Below are 20,960 nucleotides of genomic sequence, written 5' to 3' on the forward strand. Positions count from 1 at the left end.
GTGTAGTCCCTCTCAGACGAATGTAACATCCGCCATACATCCACTAGTGCCAGGGCTTTACATAGGGAAGACAGCGCTTTACGACTCCCCCCCCCCTCCCCCGACTCTGGCAACCTGGGATAGAACGATCCATGAGAGGGTCAAACACTAAGTTGAAGTCTCCACCCACAATCAGCTCCCCTTCCGCATGCGGAGACAGCCTCTTAATAAGAGCCTGAAAAAAATTACCATTAAAAACATTGCAAAAGACCAAAGAGCAGCCATTGATCTCCACCTTAGTCAAAACCCACCTACCCTCCGGGTCGGCCCAGACGGAACTGATCCGAAGCGGGATGCTTTTCTGAAAAAGGATCAGCACCCCTGCCTTCCGACCCACCGCCGGGGCTTCCACTAAAGACCCCACCCACCCTCTTTTAAATTTAGCATGTTCTCCGGAGGAGAGATGTGTCTCCTGGAGCAAAGCCACATCAGTTCTCTGTCTCTGTAGCTCCTGCAAAACTTTAGTTCACTTAATAAGGGAGGAAACCCCCCCCCCCCCCCCACGTTCCACGAAACTATTTTAAGTGAACTCATAAGTCCAGTAATCATGTATTCGATTAACAATGTGATTTTCACCAAAAAACAAGAGAGAAGGCCCCTCCCAGCCCTTAGCCCCCCCCCCCAGCCATCCATTCCAAGCACTATTCCTCTCTGTTCCTCCCAGATATCTCCACAGCCCCTCCCTCTCGTCTATCCCCTGTATGCCCCCTCATGGCTCCTAAAAAAGCCAAATCACGCGAGCTCCCCCCTTACCTATGCACACCCCACTGTCAGTCACACATCCCATACCCCCGCTATTATCCAACCCATATATGACTCATGCACTCGTGCCTTAATCCCACAGCTTCTCCCTCACTACAGAACTCTCCACTAATTACCTATGGAAACCCCAACTACTCAATAGAACAAAACAACAATCTATCAAGTCCCCATCCTTAAAACCATCTAAGAACAGTACAAATAACATCACATTATGTAACATAGTGCAAAAAGGTCTCTTCAGGTACTCTCATATGAACGCCAAGCTCCAGTCGAACACCAGGCAGCAAAATCATGCAGTCCCGTCAGACTTCAAAAGTTCTTGTCTACCAGACAGGGCCTCTCATGCTGGTCCCTCAGCCCTCACAGCCTGCTGTGCAAACTTCGATGCCTCCTCCACCGTGTTGAAGAACTGCTGGGACCCTCTGTACCAAACCTTCAGCCGGGCAGGATAAAGTAGGGCGAATTGAATCTTCTTCGTGAACAAAAGTTGGCCCACATCTCTATATGCCCTCCGCTGCTGAGACACCGCCGTGGAGAAATCTTGAAAGCAACGTACCACAGAGTTCTCATATTTCAGCTGCTCCACTTTCCTGAGCGCACGAAATATCTCCTGTTTGTGCGCGAAGTTGAGCACTTTAAATATCACCACTCTGGGCCTCAGATCCTCTTTCCTCAGGGGGCCCAGCCTGTGGGCATGTTCCACTCGCAGCGGGCCCGTTACCAATGTCAATTGAAGCGCGGTGGGAAGCCAGGATTCCAGGAAAGATCTCAGGTCAGCTTCTTTGATAGTTTCCGGAAGACCTATCATCCTGACATTGCTCCTCCGCGCTCCGTTTGAGATCTTCCAGTTTAGCCTCTAGGCGCTCCACTTTTTGTTTCAGGGTCTTATCTGAGTGTTCCTGCCGTTGCACAAAATCTTCGACATCTGATAGCCGCTGCTTATACTGGGCAAACTCCGTCTGAATGCCTCCCAGCTTATCGTCTATCCCCTGCAATTGTTCTGTAATCCGTTGCAGCTTTAAATCTACGGAAGCCTCCAACATCAAGGATACCTCTTGCTGCTACCTCTGCGGCCCACACGGAGCTCACCATCGGAGGACTCCCGCTACTGGCGTCCGCCATCTTGGGCTCAAGTATCCGGCTTCTCGTCCCCTCCTTCTTCCCCGATTTCGCTGCCATCCGCCTCTGTAGCTCGCGTTCCGTCGGCACAAACGTTTGCTTGATGTCTCCCCTGTATTCAGGTTGAATCACCAGTATATCAGACGCGTTTTGCTGCTGTAGTAACTCAGGCAAGGAGGGAGCTCTGCACGACGACAGCCACCTTCTAGCTGTGCATCACGTGACCCCTCCAGCATGGGCACTTTAAAATTTAGATGCAGGAAACAGACACCAACATATGCTTTCACTTAAGTCTGCTGTTTCTCATGACCAACGCTTAAAGGTTTGCACACGCTTCCTTCTACTTCCAAAAGCAATCAAAATTGAAAGTTTTTGCAGAAAGAAGCACGAGAGAAGCATGAGAATCATGGGAAATCCTCTCTTCCCTCACCCTAACACCTGCTCCAACCTGACATTTTTTGCAGCAGTAAGGCAGTTTTGTTTTGGGCACTCTCCTGAGCATTGGGGAGACATACAAAATGACTTCATTAACATGAGCCTGAATAAAATTAGCATGTTTGTTCCCACGCTCTGGGCCTCTGAACATTCTTCATAGATAAATAAGGGTGCTAGTATGGCACTAATGGCCTCTAGTGACCATGTTTACTTTTGAGCATTGGGGACTAAGGCACAGCACAGAAAAGAAAGCCTCCCCTATCACCAAGCACCTGTAGTCTCATTTACTAGTTTAAATATAGTCCAGAAAAGCAAAAAAAGTAACAGATCCACAGAAACCAAAGCACAGAACCACAGCAGATCCAAGATGAACACCACCACAATTTTATTATAAACAACAACACATTCACAAAAACTCATAACCTGACACTGCCATGTTTCATCTCACTAAGGGCTGCATCAGGGTTGTAATACCAATGAGAAAGAGAAAAAGATAAAAGGTTAAAAGTATCTCAAAACAACCGTAGGATTCAGGGCAGTTCAAACTTTTTTGTAGTCACAAATAACCGAAGGGGGTAAATTCTATAACTGGGTGTCACAAGTGCCTAGATGCAGTGCACTGAGCGCTAATTCTATAACGGCATCTGGGCGCTCACATGTTGTTACAGAATACTAGCATACGTGTTTATGTCTGCTGCCTTTATAATTTTTATCGACTTTTGCAATTTTAAGTGAATGCATATTTTCTCTCTTTTGTTCTTCCTTCTTGCATGCATCATCAGTATGACTGGTCGTCTTTCCTGTCTTATCAGATGAATTTCTTTTCTGGTTTTCTATTTTTTAGATTGTACACTGCTCATTTCTGCTAGTCAGTGAGAGTGGTATAGAAAATTTATAAACTATCTACACACCCACGTTTAAGAACTCCCAATTACACTGTGTCAAAAGCAGGTGCAAATGCATGTGCCTAAATACGGCACTTTAGCATGTAACTTACAGTATTCTGTTATGTGCACAAATGGGAGCCCTACCCATGCACTACACACATGTAAGGCTCCGTGCATTCATGCTAAACAAGTTGTGCGTCAGTTATAGAATACTGATGTGCTCAACTAGCCCTTACGCATCTAAGTGTACATTCATACCTTTCAAGTGCTAGAATTCTATAATTTTAGCATAGAAATGGTGCTTACTTTTTGGCACTAAAGTTAGAGAATGAGGGCATTAATGTTTATTGCAAAACTAGCAGAATTAACAACCCATGATTACCTCATGCTGGCTGATTCATGAAGGCTGCATTTTTTCCTTTTACTCATGAAACATGAAATAACCAAATGTAATCCTAACTCTGGGCTTCTAAAAGAAGATCAGCAATCTATGTTTACATAATTATCTTAAGGCAATCTTTCAGTTTTACACAGCTATTTTGAATGGCTCACCTGTCTGTGTTCCCAGCCACAATATCTTGCACTTTATCAGGTAATTCCATATTTGTTCTCTTATCCAAAGTTTGCTCTGATTCATCCGAGCATACATTGTTCCCATTATATCTGTCTCCGCTCTGTCTCAGGTGTTCCGAACTGGGTCCATGGTCCTCTTTAGAAAGTTCATGCCACCTATTCTGAAATAGAAAACCCAAGCCATTTTCCATTACAGTTCTGAAGAGAATTTTATCAGATACAAAATAAGATCGACAAAATGAACAAGAATACTATGGAAAAGCTAAAGCAAAGATGCTTATCTGAAACAGCATTCTCAGGAGGAGGGGGGAAACCAGTCCTTAATCAGTGGTATCATCTGACAAAGTTCAAAGGTGAAGCCCCTGTTGACAAAGATGTAGGGTTTTGAGAGCTATATTGTTCAGGTTCAGGAGTTTCTGCATCATTATAAAGAGCCACCTCAGTGTCATACCAAGTAATCAGTAAGAGTCTACTCCAAGCAAAAGTGGGTGAGTTTTGTGAACACTTATGTAGTCCTTGGCGAGCACCTTTTTACAGGTAATCAACTTCTCTTTGATTGAAACAGGATTGCAGTCCTCACAGATGAGCATCCCTGGCTCTAGCTTACCTTTAATATACCAATGTGCTGCTATCCAGGCCCCAATGGTTCGGGCACTTAGCCCTCATCCCTACCACCCAACACCACGTGTTCAGCCCCATATAATGTAATCTTTCATCCTGTGCACCCAACTCCATACCTCCTCCCTCCCACTCTAGTGTTGTCCTACCCATTTACCCTCCCCTTCTTCCTACAAACATTAACCCACTTACTCCTTCCCTGAACACCATCACATTCACACACTACCCAAGGTGGTCATAAGAAAAGTAATCATGTGCTCCCATGCCTCCCCTCCACTGCTTTACCCTTGACTCAATACTCAGATCATTCATATAGTCCCAGCCACACATACTCAGAGTCAGTTGCTACCAGAGGTAAGCAATAGTGGAGGGTCTACTCACTTGCCCTGTCCTTTACCTCGCCTATTTATTCCCCTACCCTTAATTGTTCTGTTTACCTGTCTTATCTAGATTGTAAGCTCTTTGAGCAGGGACTGTCTTTTTGTGTATGGTGTACAGCGCTGTGTATGCCTTGTAGCGCTATAGAAATGATAAACAGTAGTAGTAGTAGTCTACTGAATATCCACTAGGGTGATCCTCAAGAGCAGTAGATGTAAAGTCTCTGTCCTTGCTGACATCACAATCCAAATCACTTAGATATCTGAAGAGTAAATAAACCAAGGCAATACACTGGCTGTTGCATATCAACACCTTATCCTATTTAGAAGCGCGCACCCACTGTCCACTTCTTAGTGTCAGACTGCTTCACTGGAAATTGCTCCCAGCTTGAAGAACACAAAATTCTGCACAATTTAGAGAAACTCAATTCCAGTATCAACATATGCATGAAGCAAACTATGTTACTAACCAACAGGAGAACAGCTACACTTACAATTATCAGTCCATTAGTCGAGTGCCTAAGCAAAAAAAAAAAAACAAAAAACATTCAAAACAATTGTTCTGCCAACTCTAATCTAATCCAGGGTTTTTAATATTCTACTAAACCCAATGCTAGTTTGAAGAGGATTTCAAATTTAGCCATCGGGCTAAGCTTTAGTGAGCTTGTAATGGTGGGGAGTTTCCATATGCATAACCAAGACCTTACTTGATACTCTCCCCTTCTTATGGGTTATAGTAAGCTATCTGCCCCTATCATAACTGGCATTGCAATTTTATTCTTACTTTTAACAGAAATTAGTACTATTTTCATTTATTACTCAGTGTGTTATCAGATTTGAGTAAGACATCATCCACCTACTGGTTTCCTTACTTAATGGTTTGAATGTAGACATTTGATGGAGGGGGTAGGGGAAATGCTGTAGCTGTATTTCACTGTTATGCTATTTTTCTCATCTAACTACTCATCTCATCTAACTACTGTTTTTGTTTGGCCTATGCTTTATAATACTAATAAGTTATTGAGAAAAGAAATTCAGCAATTGTTAGAGTTACAGAAATTACAGACATTATACTATTACAAATTGACAGAAACACTCAGTCATATCCCAAAATACCTTATGCTCTTTCAAACACATACTGTATATACTTACTTATAGGCCACTCACCCTATAAGCTGCACCCCCTACCTTCCCCTTTACACTGTCCATGTAGCGACTTGCATATGAGTCACCCTTTCCCTTCCATACTCACACTGGTTCCAGCATCTCCCCTTCTCCTGCCTCTACCCCTGGGGTCGCTCCCAGGTCCCACCGACAACAGCCAGATACAGCCCGCTCCCTTCCCCATGCCCTCAGCTCTCATTCATCCCTGTTCCTAGCCCCCAAAGCAGTCAGTGCTGAAATTGCTTTGGAGGTTGGGAACAGGTATGTTCTATTTACCTGTCTGTTGCAATACCCAGAAGTACTGATAATGCAATCTGAAATGCATATGCTTGGCAAACAATTTGCTGCAAATCAGAGCAAATTTCTTATGTTTAGCAGCAAGTTTAGCTCGGAAATCTTGAAAAAGTCACATGCACTGCAGCCCTCAAAATGTAGTTCTTGGTTTGCCTTTATTTATACTAGATTTCTGCTTTGTAAACAAAGTTAAAAATTTGTGGTTTTTTTTTTTTTTTAAGATATATTGGAGAAAGGAGGAAGGCTAGAAATGGAATTGTAGGACTGAAAGATGCTGTAACCCACTATGTAGAGAGAGATATGGAAAAAGCTGATATGCTGGAAAAAGCTGATATGCTAAAAAATACTTCTGTGTTCATGGAGAAAAATCCTGAAGGACCGAGGATATCTGTCAAGGTTATATATGGGAATTTATTTATTTGTTGCATGTGTATCCCACATTTTCCCACCTATTTGCAGGCTCAATGTGGCTTACATAGTACCGTGACGGCGATCGCCAATTCCGGTATGACAAATACATAGTGATATTGGGTGAGGTTCATGTGTAGCAGACACATAAGGGAATTAAGGAGGAAGAGTTAAGTTATGTCCATTTTGAGCATTAGTTTCATTGTGTTGCAGGGTCCAGGCATTTAAGTTGGATCATTTGGGTATGCCTTTTTGAACAAGTTGGTTTTTAGTGATTTCTGGAAGTTTGATAGGTCATGCGTTTCACGGCATTTGGTAATGCGTTCCATAGTTGCGTGCTTATATAGGAGAAGCTGGATGCACAGGCTGATTTATATTTAAGTCATTCGCAGCTTGAGTGGTGGAGATTTAAGTATGTGCGTGCTGATCTTGTTGTGTTTCTGGCTGGTAAGTCTATGAGGTCTGTCATGTATCCCGGGGCCTCGCCATAGATGATTTTATGAACCAGAGTGCAGATTTTGAACGCAATACGTTCTTTGATTGGGAGCCAGTGCAGTTTTTTCCGAAGGGGTTTGGAGCTTTCGAATCTCATTTTTCCAAATACAAGTCTGGCTCTGGTGTTTTGAGCAGTTTGGAGTTCCTTTATGATTTGTTCTTTGCATCCCGCATAGATTCCATTACAGTAGTCTAGGTGGCTTGGAGGCATATTTTCAAAGCACTTAGGCCTTCCAACGTTCCATAGGTTTCTATGGAACTTTGGAAGGCTAAGTGCTTTGAAAATATGCCTCTTAGTACCATTGATTGTACCAAGTTGCGGAATATTTCCCTCAGGAAGAAAGGTTTTACTCATCTGAATTTCCACACTGAGTGGAACATTTTCTTTCTTGTAATTTTCGCTTGGATTTCTAGCATGAGGTTTCGGTCGATTATAACTCCGAGAATTTTTAGGCTGTCTGAAACAGGGAGGGTGTAATCTGGGGTGTTTATATTGGGATGCAAGTATGAGACAGTGTGTTTTTTCTGTATTGAGTTTTAGTTGAAATGCATCCGCCCATGAGTTCATGATTTGCAGGCTGAGTTGGATTTCGTTGGTGATTTCTGTTGGGTCGTGTTTGTAAGGGATGTATATCATGACATCGTCTGCGTATATGTAAGGGTTAAGGCCTTGGTTGGATAAGGATTTGGCTAGTGGGGTCATCATTAAGTTGAAAAAGACCGGTGATAGTGGTGATCCTTGGGGTGCACCACAGTCTGTTTTCCATGGTGATATGTTCGAATTTGATTTCACTTGATATGTTCTAGTGGTTAGGAAGCCCTTGATCCAACTAAGTACACTTCCACCAATCCCGAAATATTCTAGGATGTTTAGTAGTATTTTATGGTTGACCATGTCGAACGCACTAGACATATCGAATTGTAGGAGAAGTATGCTTTTGCAATTTCTTATTTGAATTTGGTTAGGAGGGTAATTAGTACTGTTTCAGTGCTGTGGTTGGAGCGAAATCCTGATTGCGATACGTGTAATATAGAGAATTTGTTTATGTAATCGTTAAGTTGTTTGGTTACCAGGCTTTCCATCAGTTTGATTACCAGTGGGATAGATGCTACCGGGCGGTAGTTGGTGATATCGTTTGTTTTTTTTCTTTTTATCTTTTGGTATTGGGTAAGTAGGATGTTGCCATTTTCCTTAGGGAAGAGTGCATGTTGAAGCATGTAGTTTAGGGATATGAGATCTGATGTAAAGTGTTAAGGAGCAGATTTCATTAGGTAGCTGGGACAGGTGTCCAATTTACAGTGAGTCTTGTTGAATCTGTTCATCGCTTGGGTGACTGTTTCAGGGGTGAGGAGAGCGAAGTTTGTCCAGAGTCGGTCCCGCTGGGTATTCACCGAGGATTGGGTCCAGGAATTCGATGAACTTTTCGATGTCGGAGGTGTTCTGTGGTAGCGTGTTGCGTAGGTTTACAATTTTGTCATTAAAGTATTTAGCAAGTTTGTCTGCAGATGGAGTGTCTGTGTTGGTTGTGGTGACCAATGTGGTGTCTAGTAGTTTGTTCACGAGTTTCTTCGTGTCTTTGTAGTCAGGCCCTATTTTGGTTTTGTAGTATGACCTTTTGGTTTGCCTTATTGCACATTTGTACTTTCTTTGAGTTTGTTTCCATGTGTTGAGTGTGTGTACACATCTTTTATTTTTTTCCATGCTCGTTCGATTTTCCTAGTTTGGAGTGGATCGTGCACCATTCATGGAAATGTTTATTAACAGCTTGAAAAATTGAAAGTGGACAAAGCCATGGAATTGGATGAGATACATCTCAGAATACTGAGGAACTCAAGAGAAATCTTGGCAGGACCCCTTAATTTATTTAGTTGAAAATTTTTATTGAACAAATGACAAATGGACAGTGTGACAATCAAATACATTAATTCAATTGTACAACAGTAAACTAATCTGCCCTCCCATTCCCCCTACAAGCAAAGAAATGATGAGAATTAGCAAAGTCTAGCACTCCAGAAAACCAATCAAAAAAAAAAAACCCATCCCCAGCCCTAAAAAAAAAAAAAAAAAAAAAAAAAAAAAAAAAAGATGGCTTTGCTCAACCAATAAAGCCACAATGTGAACTGTACAAGCACCACCCACCTCCAGGAGACAAAAATCCAAGACAAAACAAAAAAAGCAGGGAAGAATGTTAAAATGAATTAAGAATTAAACTCCAAGCTCTATGAGACTGAGATTGAAGATACATATCCCAAGTGGCCAGAAACAGTTTTTTCCATTTAAGAGAATATTTTGCATGCCTTCTGTTCAAACAGCATGAAAGTGATTCTTCCAGAGCCAGAAAGATGGAGCTTTATCAGTGATCCACACACTTATGATGACTTGCTTACCCAGCATTCCTGCCTTCTGGAGCAAGAGAATTTAAAAACAATTGTTAAGACAAAAGGCCTCATACTTGTCCAGAAGAAACCCTGCCAGAGAGAATGGAAGTGAGTGACCAATAAATTCCCCATATAACGCAACAGCGCCCTCCAGAAAAGCTTTATTTTCAAACTGCTCCAAAATGCATGAAACATAAGAATTAACCCCCGATGGCACTTTTGAGAGACAGGGGTGTTCAGTCCCCCTACCTAAATATTTGTTCTTGTATAAAATATGCCCGATACAACAAACTGAATTGGCATTCATGGAGTTCAGCACTAACAGAGATCTTTGGTATTCGTCGAACCAATTGACCAAGATCTAGAGAACCTGTAGGTAACCCTAAATCTTGACACCACCTGGCCTGGCTTCCCACAGTGGCCGCAACAGAAGACTCCAAGCCAGAGGAGAGGGCACCTTCTTGATCAGAACATATAAGAGGGAGAAGAAAAAGGAGCACAACAAGCATTTTCAATATACAGAGGAGTAGAACGCTCACTATCTTCAGACAATAGAGGTGGCCACGGTGGCTACAATGGCTTCAACTACAGCATACCTTTATATGGCACAGTTTGAAGAGTTGTTTATTCATCTAATTTTTCATCTCAGACCTAATTGTGGAAGAGATTTATAGATGATGGGTTCCAAGTATGGCGAGATCAGGAGTATTTGAGTTTTTCCAGTATATTAATTCTTGTGACCCTAATATTCAAATTACATCGAATGTGGATTATAATGGAGTTGATTTCTTGGATATACATATTGTTGGATCAAGGTATTTTTAGCACCTTGGTATATTGTAATAGTTTTCACTCCAAGAAGTCGCAGAACAGTATTCCAGTGGACCAATTTTTGAGAATTAAAAGATTGATGATGTGTAGTAGTTCTGATGAATTTCAATCAGTTAATTTGGTGTCCCGATTTGTTCAAAGGGATTATTCCTTGACAAGTAGTAAGAGTAAATGCATCCGTTCCCCCCCCCCTTTTCTCCTCAGACTGTGTGTGCTGCATGTCTGATCTGTGACTCCTGATCAGAGTCACAAATCAGGTGTCCAGCACACAATTGGGGCAAGGGCGTAGCCAGTCAATTTTGGGTAGGCATGAACCCCAAATGGATGGGCACGGAATTCAGGCCCTTCTGGCCCTCCTCCACTCTGCTTTCTGCCTCCCCCTACTGAGCTGGTAGGTATCCTCACTGTACCAGCTGAAGATTACCTCCTCCTCCTCAGGCAGCCAATTCTCTTCCAAACAGCAGCTGGCAGCACTTGACTTGAGCTGATGCCACTGCCAGTAGTCTTTACATGCTCAGTGCTTCCACGTGGGTGAAAATGCAGAGGGGCCACTGTGTGGTGCCAACTGCTGTTTGAAAGAGCATTGGCTGCCTGAGGAGAAGGAAATCTTTAGCTGGTGGGGTTTGGGGATTCCTATCAGCCACAGCAGGAGTACCAGAATTTTGGGTGGGCTCTGGCTGACCCAGGCACACCTGTAGCTACACCAATGAGCCGTGGGGGGGGGGGGGGGGGGGGACATGCAGTTACACAGGCTGTGACTGCATTTCTCTTCCCTCTTGTCCTCTTCCCCTTCACAGACTGCCTACATGACTGATCTGAGTCATAGATAAGGCATGCAGGCAAGAAGCAATATTGGAGGTTGGGGGGAGGGGGAGGAAGAAGCAACAGCGAAAGCAGGCTGGGCGGGCACGCAGCAGAAAGGGTGTCTCAGGAGAGCATGTTGATATTCAACCTGCTGACCAAAAGCAGCACTCCTCACTGGCTCCCTAGCAAAGAGTAAATCAGGAGATCCCAAACAGCCAATCAGGGGAAGGGATCGAAAGGACAGGAAGGGAAAGAGAAGGTAGTGGCGGTCCTGTGTGAGAAGAGGAAAACATAAGGCGTGGGGGGAAAGAAGACTAATTTTATTAACTGCAATTAAAATTTTGAATCGTGCTTCATAAATACCACATTGGTTGGGATTGACATGCATCCTTAAATAAATAAATAATCCCCTGAATGGAATCTACAGCATCAGTGGCTCATATTTCATTTTCAGGTGTCTTCTTTGTTCCTTTATCTCACCTCTTGTGTCTGTTCTTGGCATGAAGAATAAATTATTTGCAATAGTGTAACCTCTACACTTTGTCCCTACCACACTGTCTTCTATATCTGTCCCAAGAATGTTACAATTCTGCTGCAATATTAAGTGTGCTTGGGCTACTGAGGACAATGGTAGGAGAAAGGATCAAAGGCTACAGTACTGGAATCTAACCACTCCCTTTAATGTGGATTAACATCTCTCTCAAAGTGCCCTCAAGAGGGAGAAGCAGAACAAAACAAGAGGGAATAAAAGTGGTGATGGAGTGAGTAGAGAACGAATAGACTGGTAACACACAAACTTCGGCTCCTCTAGCTTTTCAAAATGACAAGTTTTTGTTTTGAATGGAATATCGTCCCACCGATAAAGCGAATGCTACATACCTGTAGAAGGTATTCTCCGAGGACAGCAGGCTGATTGTTCTCACTGATGGGTGACGTCCACGGCAGCCCCTCCAATCGGAACACTTTACTAGCAAAGGCCTTTGCTAGTCCTCGCGCGCTCATGCGCGGCCGTCTTCCCGCCCGAACCGGCTTGTGTTCGTCAGTCCCATAAGTAGCAAAACAAAGCAAGGGAAGACACAACTCCAAAGGGGAGGCGGGCGGGTTTGTGAGAACAATCAGCCTGCTGTCCTCGGAGAATATCTTCTACAGGTATGTAGCATTCGCTTTCTCCGAGGACAAGCAGGCTGCTTGTTCTCACTGATGGGGTATCCCCAGCCCCCAGGCTCACTCAAAACAACAACCATGGTCAATTGGGCCTCGCAACGGCGAGGACATAACTGAGATTGACCTAAAAAATTTACCAACTAACTGAGAGTGCAGCCTGGAACAGAACAAACAGGGCCCTCGGGGGGTGGAGTTGGATCCTAAAGCCCAAACAGGTTCTGAAGAACTGACTGCCCGAACAGACTGTCGCGTCGGGTATCCTGCTGCAGGCAGTAATGAGATGTGAATGTGTGGACAGATGACCACGTCGCAGCTTTGCAAATTTCTTCAATAGAGGCTGACTTCAAGTGGGCTACCGACGCTGCCATGGCTCTAACATTATGAGCCATGACATGACCCTCAAGAGCCAGCCCAGCCTGGGCGTAAGTGAAGGAAATGCAATCTGCTAGCCAATTGGATATGGTGCGTTTCCCCACAGCCACTCCCCTCCTATTGGGATCAAAGGAAACAAACAATTGGGCGGACTGTCTGTTGGGCTGTGTCCGCTCCAGGTAGAAGGCCAATGCTCTCTTGCAGTCCAATGTGTGCAGCTGACGTTCAGCAGGGCAGGAATGAGGACGGGGAAAGAATGTTGGCAAGACAATTGACTGGTTCAGATGGAACTCCGACACAACCTTTGGCAAGAACTTAGGTTGAGTGCGGAGGACTACTCTGTTATGATGAAATTTGGTGTAAGGGGCCTGGGCTACCAGGGCCTGAAGCTCACTGACTCTACGAGCTGAAGTAACTGCCACCAAGAAAATGACCTTCCAGGTCAAGTACTTCAGATGGCAGGAATTCAGTGGCTCAAAAGGAGGTTTCATCAGCTGGGTGAGAACGACATTGAGATCCCATGACACTGGAGGAGGTTTGACGGGGGGCTTTGACAAAAGCAAACCTCTCATGAAGCGAACAACTAAAGGCTGTCCTGAGATCGGCTTACCTTCCACACGATAATGGTATGCACTGATTGCACTAGGTGAACCCTTACAGAGTTGGTCTTGAGACCGGACTCAGACAAGTGCAGAAGGTATTCAAGCAGGGTCTGTGTAGGACAAGAGCGAGGATCTAGGGCCTTGCTGTCACACCAGACGGCAAACCTCCTCCACAGAAAGAAGTAACTCCTCTTAGTGGAATCTTTCCTGGAAGCAAGCAAGACGCGGGAGACACCCTCTGACAGACCCAAAGAGGCAAAGTCTACGTTCTCAACATCCAGGCCGTGAGAGCCAGGGACCGGAGGTTGGGATGCAGAAGCGCCCCTTCGTCCTGCGTGATGAGGGTCGGAAAACACTCCAATCTCCACGGTTCTTCGGAGGACAACTCCAGAAGAAGAGGGAACCAGATCTGACGCGGCCAAAAAGGAGCAATCAGAATCATGGTGCCTCAGTCTTGCTTGAGTTTCAACAAAGTCTTCCCCACCAGAGGTATGGGAGGATAAGCATACAGCAGGCCCTCTCCCCAATCCAGGAGGAAGGCATCCGATGCCAGTCTGCCGTGGGCCTGAAGCCTGGAACAGAACTGAGGGACTTTGTGGTTGGCTCGAGATGCGAAGAGGTCTACCAAGGGGGTGCCCCACACCTGGAAGATCTGACGCACTACACGGGAATTGAGCGACCACTCGTGAGGTTGCATAATCCTGCTCAACCTGTCGGCCAGACTGTTGTTTACGCCTGCCAGATATGTGGCTTGGAGCACCATGCCGTGACGGCGAGCCCAGAGCCACATGCTGACGGCTTCCTGACACAGGGGGCGAGATCCGGTGCCCCCCTGCTTGTTGACATAGTACATGGCAACCTGGTTGTCTGTCTGAATTTGGATAATTTGGTGGGACAGCCGATCTCTGAAAGCCTTCAGAGCGTTCCAGATCGCTCGCAACTCCAGAAAATTGATCTGCAGATCGCGTTCCTGGAGGGACCAGCTTCCTTGGGTGTGAAGCCCATCGACATGAGCTCCCCATCCCAGGAGAGACGCATCCGTGGTCAGCACTTTTTGTGGCTGAGGAATTTGGAAAGGACGTCCCAGAGTCAAATTGGACCAAATCGTCCACCAATACAGGGATCTGAGAAAACTTGTGGACAGGTGGATCACGTCATCTAGATCCCCAGCAGCCTGAAACCACTGGGAAGCTAGGGTCCATTGAGCAGATCTCATGTGAAGGCGGGCCATGGGAGTCACATGGACTGTGGAGGCCATGTGGCCCAGCAATCTCAACATCTGCCGAGCTGTGACCTGCTGTGACGCTCGCACCTGCGAGACGAGGGACAACAAGTTGTTGGCTCTCGCCTCTGGGAGATAGGCGCGAGCTGTCAGAGAATCCAGCAGAGCTCCTATGAATTCGAGTTTCTGCACTGGAAGAAGATGGGACTTTGGATAATTTATCACAAACCCCAGTAGCTCCAGGAGGCGAATAGTCATCTGCATGGACTGCAGGGCTCTTGCCTCGGATGTGTTCTTCACCAGCCAATCGTCGAGATATGGGAACACGTGCACCCCCAGCCTGCGAAGTGCCGCTGCTACTACAGCCAAGCACTTGGTGAACACCCTGGGCGCAGAGGCGAGCCCAAAGGGTAGCACACAGTACTGGAAGTGACGTGTGCCCAGCTGAAATCGCAGATACTGCCTGTGAGCTGGCAGTATCGGGATGTGTGTGTAGGCATCCTTAAGTCCAGAGAGCATAGCCAATCGTTTTCCTGAATCATGGGAAGGAGGGTGCCCAGGGAAAGCATCCTGAACTTTTCTTTGACCAGATATTTGTTCAGGGCCCTTAGGTCTAGGATGGGACGCATCCCCCTGTTTTCTTTTCCACAAGGAAGTACCTGGAATAGAATCCCAGCCCTTCTTGCCCGGATGGCACGGGCTCGACCGCATTGGCGCTGAGAAGGGCGGAGAGTTCCTCTGCAGTACCTGCTTGTGCTGGAAGCTGTAAGACTGAGCTCCCGGTGGACAATTTGGAGGTTTTGAGGCCAAATTGAGGGTGTATCCTTGCCGGACTATTTGGAGAACCACTGATCGGAGGTTATGAGAGGCCACCTTTGGTGAAAAGCTTCAACCTCCCTCCGACTGGCAGGTCGCCCGGCACTGACACTTGGATGTCGGCTATGCTCTGCTGGAGCCAGTCAAAAGCTCGTCCCTTGCTTTTGCTGGGGAGCCGAGGGGCCTTGCTGAGGCGCACGCTGCTGACGAGAGAGAGCGCGCTGGGGCTTAGCCTGGGCCGCAGGCTGTCGAGAAGGAGGACTGTACCTACGCTTACCAGAAGAGTAGGGAACAGTCTTCCTTCCCCCGAAAAATCTTCTACCTGTAGAGGTAGAGGCTGAAGGCTGCCGGCAGGAGAACTTGTCGAATGCGGTGTCCCGCTGGTGGAGCTGCTCTACCACCTGTTCGACTTTCTCTCCAAAAATATTATCCGCACGGCAAGGCGAGTCCGCAATCCGCTGCTGGATTCTATTCTCCAGGTCAGAGGCACGCAGCCATGAGAGTCTGCGCATCACCACACCTTGAGCAGCGGCCCTGGACGCAACATCAAAGGTGTCATACACCCCTCTGGCCAGGAATTTTCTGCACGCCTTCAGCTGCCTGACCACCTCCTGAAAAGGCTTGGCTTGCTCAGGGGGGAGCGCATCCACCAAGCCCGCCAACTGCCGCACATTGTTCCGCATGTGTATGCTCGTGTAGAGCTGGTAGGACTGAATTTTGGCCACGAGCATAGAAGAATGGTAGGCCTCCCTCCCAAAGGAGTCTAAGGTTCTAGAGTCCTTGCCCGGGGGCGCCAAAGCATGCTCCCTAGAACTCTTAGCCTTCTTTAGGGCCAAATCCACAACTCCAGAGTCATGAGGCAACTGAGTGCGCATGAGCTCTGGGTCCCCATGGATCCGGTACTCGATCTTCTTGGGAATGTGGGGATTAGTTAGAGGCTTGGTCCAGTTCGCCAGCAATGTCTTTTTGAGGACATGATGCATGGGTACTGTGGACGCTTCCTTAGGTGGAGAAGGATAGTCCAGGAGCTCAAATATTTCAGCCCTGGGCTCGTCCTCCACAACCACCGGGAAGGGGATGGCCGTAGACATCTCCCGGACAAAGGAAGCAAAAGACACTCTCGGGAGGAGAAAAGCTGCCTCTCAGGAGAGGGAGTGGGATCGGAAGGAAGACCTTCAGACTCCTCGTCAGAGAAATATCTGGGGTCTTCTTCCTCTTCCCACGAGGCCTCACCCTCGGTGTCAGACACAAGTTCACGGACCTGTGTCTGCAACCTCGCCCGACTCGACTCCGGTGAGCCACGTCCACGATGGGGGCGTCGAGAGGTAGACTCCCTCGCCCGCATCGGCGAAGCTCCCTCCGCCGACGTAGTCGGGGACCTTCCTGGAGGCGACGGCAGCCGGTACCGCACGCGGCACCGACGCCGGAGACCTCTCCTCGGGCGATGGACCAGCCGGCGCCACACTCGACGGTACCGGTGGCGCAAGCACCCGCCGGTACCGGAGGGGTAGGGCGCAACAGCTCTCCCAGAATCTCTGGGAGAACGGCCCGGAGGCTCTTGTTCAGGAGTGGCTGCAGAGAAAGGCATGGATGTCGATGCAGGCGTCGACTTCAGAACCTGTTCCGGGCGTGGAGGCTGTTCCGGGCTGTCCAGAGTGGAGCGCATCGACACCTCCTGGACAGAGGGTGAGCGGTCCTCTCGGTGCCGATGCCTACTGGGTGCCGACTCCCTCGGCGACCCAGAGCTCTCGTGCCGGACACGGGAAGGAGGACCGGTGACGATGCTTCTTCGACTTCTTGGGACGAAGCATGTCACCGGAGCTTCCCGCACCGACGAGGAGGACGTAGAATCCAACCGTCGCTTCCTCGGGGCCGAGGCCGAAGGAGGTCGGTCTCGGGGGGACTGTACCGCAGGAGCCCTCAGGGTAGGGGGAGGACCCACCCGAAGGCTCACCCGCCACCAGCAGGGGAATGGCCAGCCCTCACCTGCACTCCAAACGAAGCACCACCGTCCGACGACATCAGCCGACGATGGTCCCCGGTACCACCGACGTCGATTGCAGCTGTCTGATGTATCAGCGCCGATGCAGAGGGCCGATGCCTCGATGCACTGCGGCCGGGATGAAGCTCTGGACGCTGAAGACGTCGATGCACTCGATGCCGACGAAGAGCCCGAGAACAAAACGTTCCACTGGGCCAATCTCGCTACCTGAGTCCGCTTTTGCAAAAGGGAACACAGACTACAGGCCTGCGGATGGGTGCCCAGCCCCCAAGCACTGAAGACACGACGCGTGCCTGTCAGTGAGCGAGATGACCCGGGCGCACTGGGTGCACTTCTTGAAGCCGCTGGGAGACTTCGATGTCATGGGCGGAAAAATCATGCCGGCGAGATCAAAAGTCGAAATGGCGGAAAAGGCACCCGAAAAACAAGGGGAAGAAAACTTCGACCCGAGGCCTAAAAGCGGCCTACCCCGACGACGAAAGAAAACTTACCGGGGCGAAAAAGCTGGAAATAGCGGGGGAAAAAAGACTGAAAAGTCTCTTTCCACACACAGAATGGATTTTTTTTTTTTTTTTTTAAAACAACACGAAGAACGCGCGAGGTCGACTTTGCGGGGCACGACACGGCGAAAACACGACCGTACCGAGCGCGGACAAAAGAAGACTGACGAACACGAGCCGGTTCGGGCGGGAAGACGGCCGCGCATGCGCGGTGCGCATGAGCGCGCGAGGACTAGCAAAGGCCTTTGCTAGTAAAGTGTTCCGATTGGAGGGGCTGCCGTGGACGTCACCCATCAGTGAGAACAAGCAGCCTGCTTGTCCTCGGAGAAACCATGATTAAGTGTTATTGACATAAGCTAAGTCCTCAGCTATGACAAAGCTCATTAGTAAAATGTTTTCTCCTTTTTGAAGTTAAAGCAACTGAAATGTAGGGAACACACACACAGATCATCCATTTATCACTAAATGATACTCCAAGGATTTAACATTGAATTAAAATCAAAAAAATAAAATGCTTACCTCAAGAGCTGAATCCCCATTCATGCCCTTTGCTCCTTCAATAACAGCCATATATGAAAATCTTAGTTGTCCTGGAGTCTGAATAAGTCCCATTCGATAACGTCTCATATCCAATAATACTTGCTTAATATCTACAGAAGATGGGTCTTTTCTTTTTTCCATCTGGCAAAAAACATACATGTATTATATACATATATTACTATAAAACTTTTTTTTTTTTTTTTTTTACAAGCGTGCAAAACTAGGTGGTTATTTTTGACTGATAGCTTTTCTGCTTCTTTCAGCTTCAATCTGAACCTGCTTCTATACTGGGATTACAGCACCATGATGTTTTCGCTGTCTAACACCTCCCCCTTCTAGCCCAGCTATGGCTAAAACAATTGGTGGCCAGGTTGTCCTAGAAATCTAGTATATATAAATTGAGCCTGGTCAGTAGGAACATTGCCTGTTTTAAATTTGCTTTAGTTAATGGATTCCCAACCATCATGAACAAGCTAGGCTAATCCTAGTTTTGTCCTATAGCTCCAAATGCCAAAGGAAAAATAAATAAATAAATAAATAAACCCAACTGTACTGCTGCCTGTATATACAAAAGGTTTCCTTCTGTCCCAGGAGTTTCCTCTTGCTCCTTTGTTTCTAGCATCATGTACCTCTTTCCTACTGCCCTCCCCCACACTCAACATACCTAGTTTGGTTATTGCAGTAACGTTTGTTAAAAGTTCATTGGGGGCTCTATATATTGAAGAATTAAATCATTAATGTGATCATGTTGTACCACATTTTTTTCCTTTTTTGAACAGGGCAACAAAGCAAGTTTATGATACATAAACTAAAAATGCAGGAAGACAGAAATAATGGGGGTAATATTTAACCCCGGTAGTATTACTAACTAAATATATGGAATATGTAGAATATAAATCACCACTAATTTCCAACTTTCTACAATCGTCACAGGGTTGAGAGGAGGTAATGGACTTTCACACATTAAAAAATGATGATGCCTATGGAAGGACAAGAGGCGAGCTTAGTTCTTGGATGTGGTTTATTCCTTATGTTTTTCCCCTGATGCAGCCAGCTGTTGGCGAAACAGGATTTCCCTGTCGGGATATTTAGATGATGCAGGACTCAGAGACAAAACTACACTAGTTCAAACCTGCTGGAAATTGAGGAAGATTTTTTCAACGTGTTGTTGCCATCCAAGATAAGTAACATTTTTCATTGTTACATTATATTTATATATAATTGTTTCTCCATCTATGAGTGTTGTTGAAGGTGGATGGACAGCACTTCATGAAGTGATTTAATGTGGAGTTTTTTTGAGACTCATGATTAAAGAAGCACTCTTATTATAAGGTGTTTGGAAGGAGGTGTTGCCGGTTATACTGAGGTCCTTTTTTCTCCACAATTTTTTCATGTGTGAAAATCCATAACCTCCTCTCAACCCTGTGACTATTGTAGAAAGCTGGAAATTACTGGTAATATTTAACCCACATCAATGCAGTTGTCAACAATATAGCTGCCAGTTTTTTTTTCATGCCTAGTTATTTAGTGCTGGGCAATACCCATATATTGTGCTGAACACCTGGGTATTCAGTGGTCACCAGAAGTTATACAGGTACATTATTTAACACTGTAACTGGATAGCTATTTTGTTGAATATCAGCAGTACTTGGATAACTTCCACTCCAACCCCAGACAGAGGTAGCCGCTCCAACCCCAGATAGTAAATTCAGTGTGGCTTACCACTAACAAAGAAAGCATGGATGCTTCCTCTTACAGCTTGTAATATGAAAAAAAAAAAAAATCTAATTCTGGCTTCACAACAACAAAATCCCTCCACTGCCAGATACGTTTGAGTAACTTCAGATTTTGTATTAACTTCATGAACTATGTAGCAAAAAGATTGGCAGTGATCATAGCCGTGGAGAAGACAGAAGACACCCACATTACTGGGTCAGACTGACAGTAGTGATCACAGCTGCAACAGTGCAGAATTTCCAGCCCATGAAAAATATTTCAGATGTGTACGGATCAGCTCCAATATCATCTTTATGTTGGTCACAATTAAGATAATTCTGTAATGGGATGCCTAGTATAAAGGGCAAGCAGATAGATACCTATTTCAAGTCTATTCTATAAAGAAAAGGAGGCACCTACTTTTCTTTAAAGGATACTAAAGAAAGTGGCAGAAAAACACTTACATTTAAGACATGAGTGTTTACACTAGCCCTATAATTGACATGAGTATTTCAGTGCTCTGCTCATGCACACTGACAAAGCATGTGCCATCAAAACATGGCACAATTTTTTTTCACTTACATAAAGTACTCCTTACACCATAAGTAACTTTAACTTATTTATTGCATTACATATACCTATTTCTTGCCCTAATCCTCAGAACTCACAATCACACGTCGCATTCACACATAGCGCTCAATTCTCTCACTGTCATAATCACCTTATCACATCTTATCGTTTGATACAAAAACCTACATTTACATTATATATAAAACATAGGATCCAAGACGTGTTTCAGTCATTACTTCATACTATCTTCATAGTCATATTATAATGTTCT

General features: G+C 45.9%; 1 protein-coding gene across 2 annotated transcripts in view; it reads right to left on the bottom strand.

Annotated features, from left to right (window-relative positions):
* Positions 1-20,960, bottom strand: part of PTPN2 (protein tyrosine phosphatase non-receptor type 2) — a 177,530-nt gene that overhangs the window by 40,614 nt on the left and 115,956 nt on the right. For both annotated transcript variants that reach the window (XM_030212438.1, XM_030212428.1), the window contains exons 7-8: positions 18,383-18,544; positions 3,795-3,976 (exon numbers count right to left, since the gene is read on the bottom strand). In XM_030212438.1, the coding sequence (XP_030068298.1) occupies positions 3,795-3,976; positions 18,383-18,544 (344 nt within the window). The remainder of the gene's footprint in view (positions 1-3,794; positions 3,977-18,382; positions 18,545-20,960) is intronic.

This window comes from Microcaecilia unicolor, chromosome 1 (genome assembly GCF_901765095.1).
Source record: "Microcaecilia unicolor chromosome 1, aMicUni1.1, whole genome shotgun sequence".
Classification (NCBI taxonomy): Eukaryota; Metazoa; Chordata; class Amphibia; order Gymnophiona; family Siphonopidae; genus Microcaecilia; species Microcaecilia unicolor.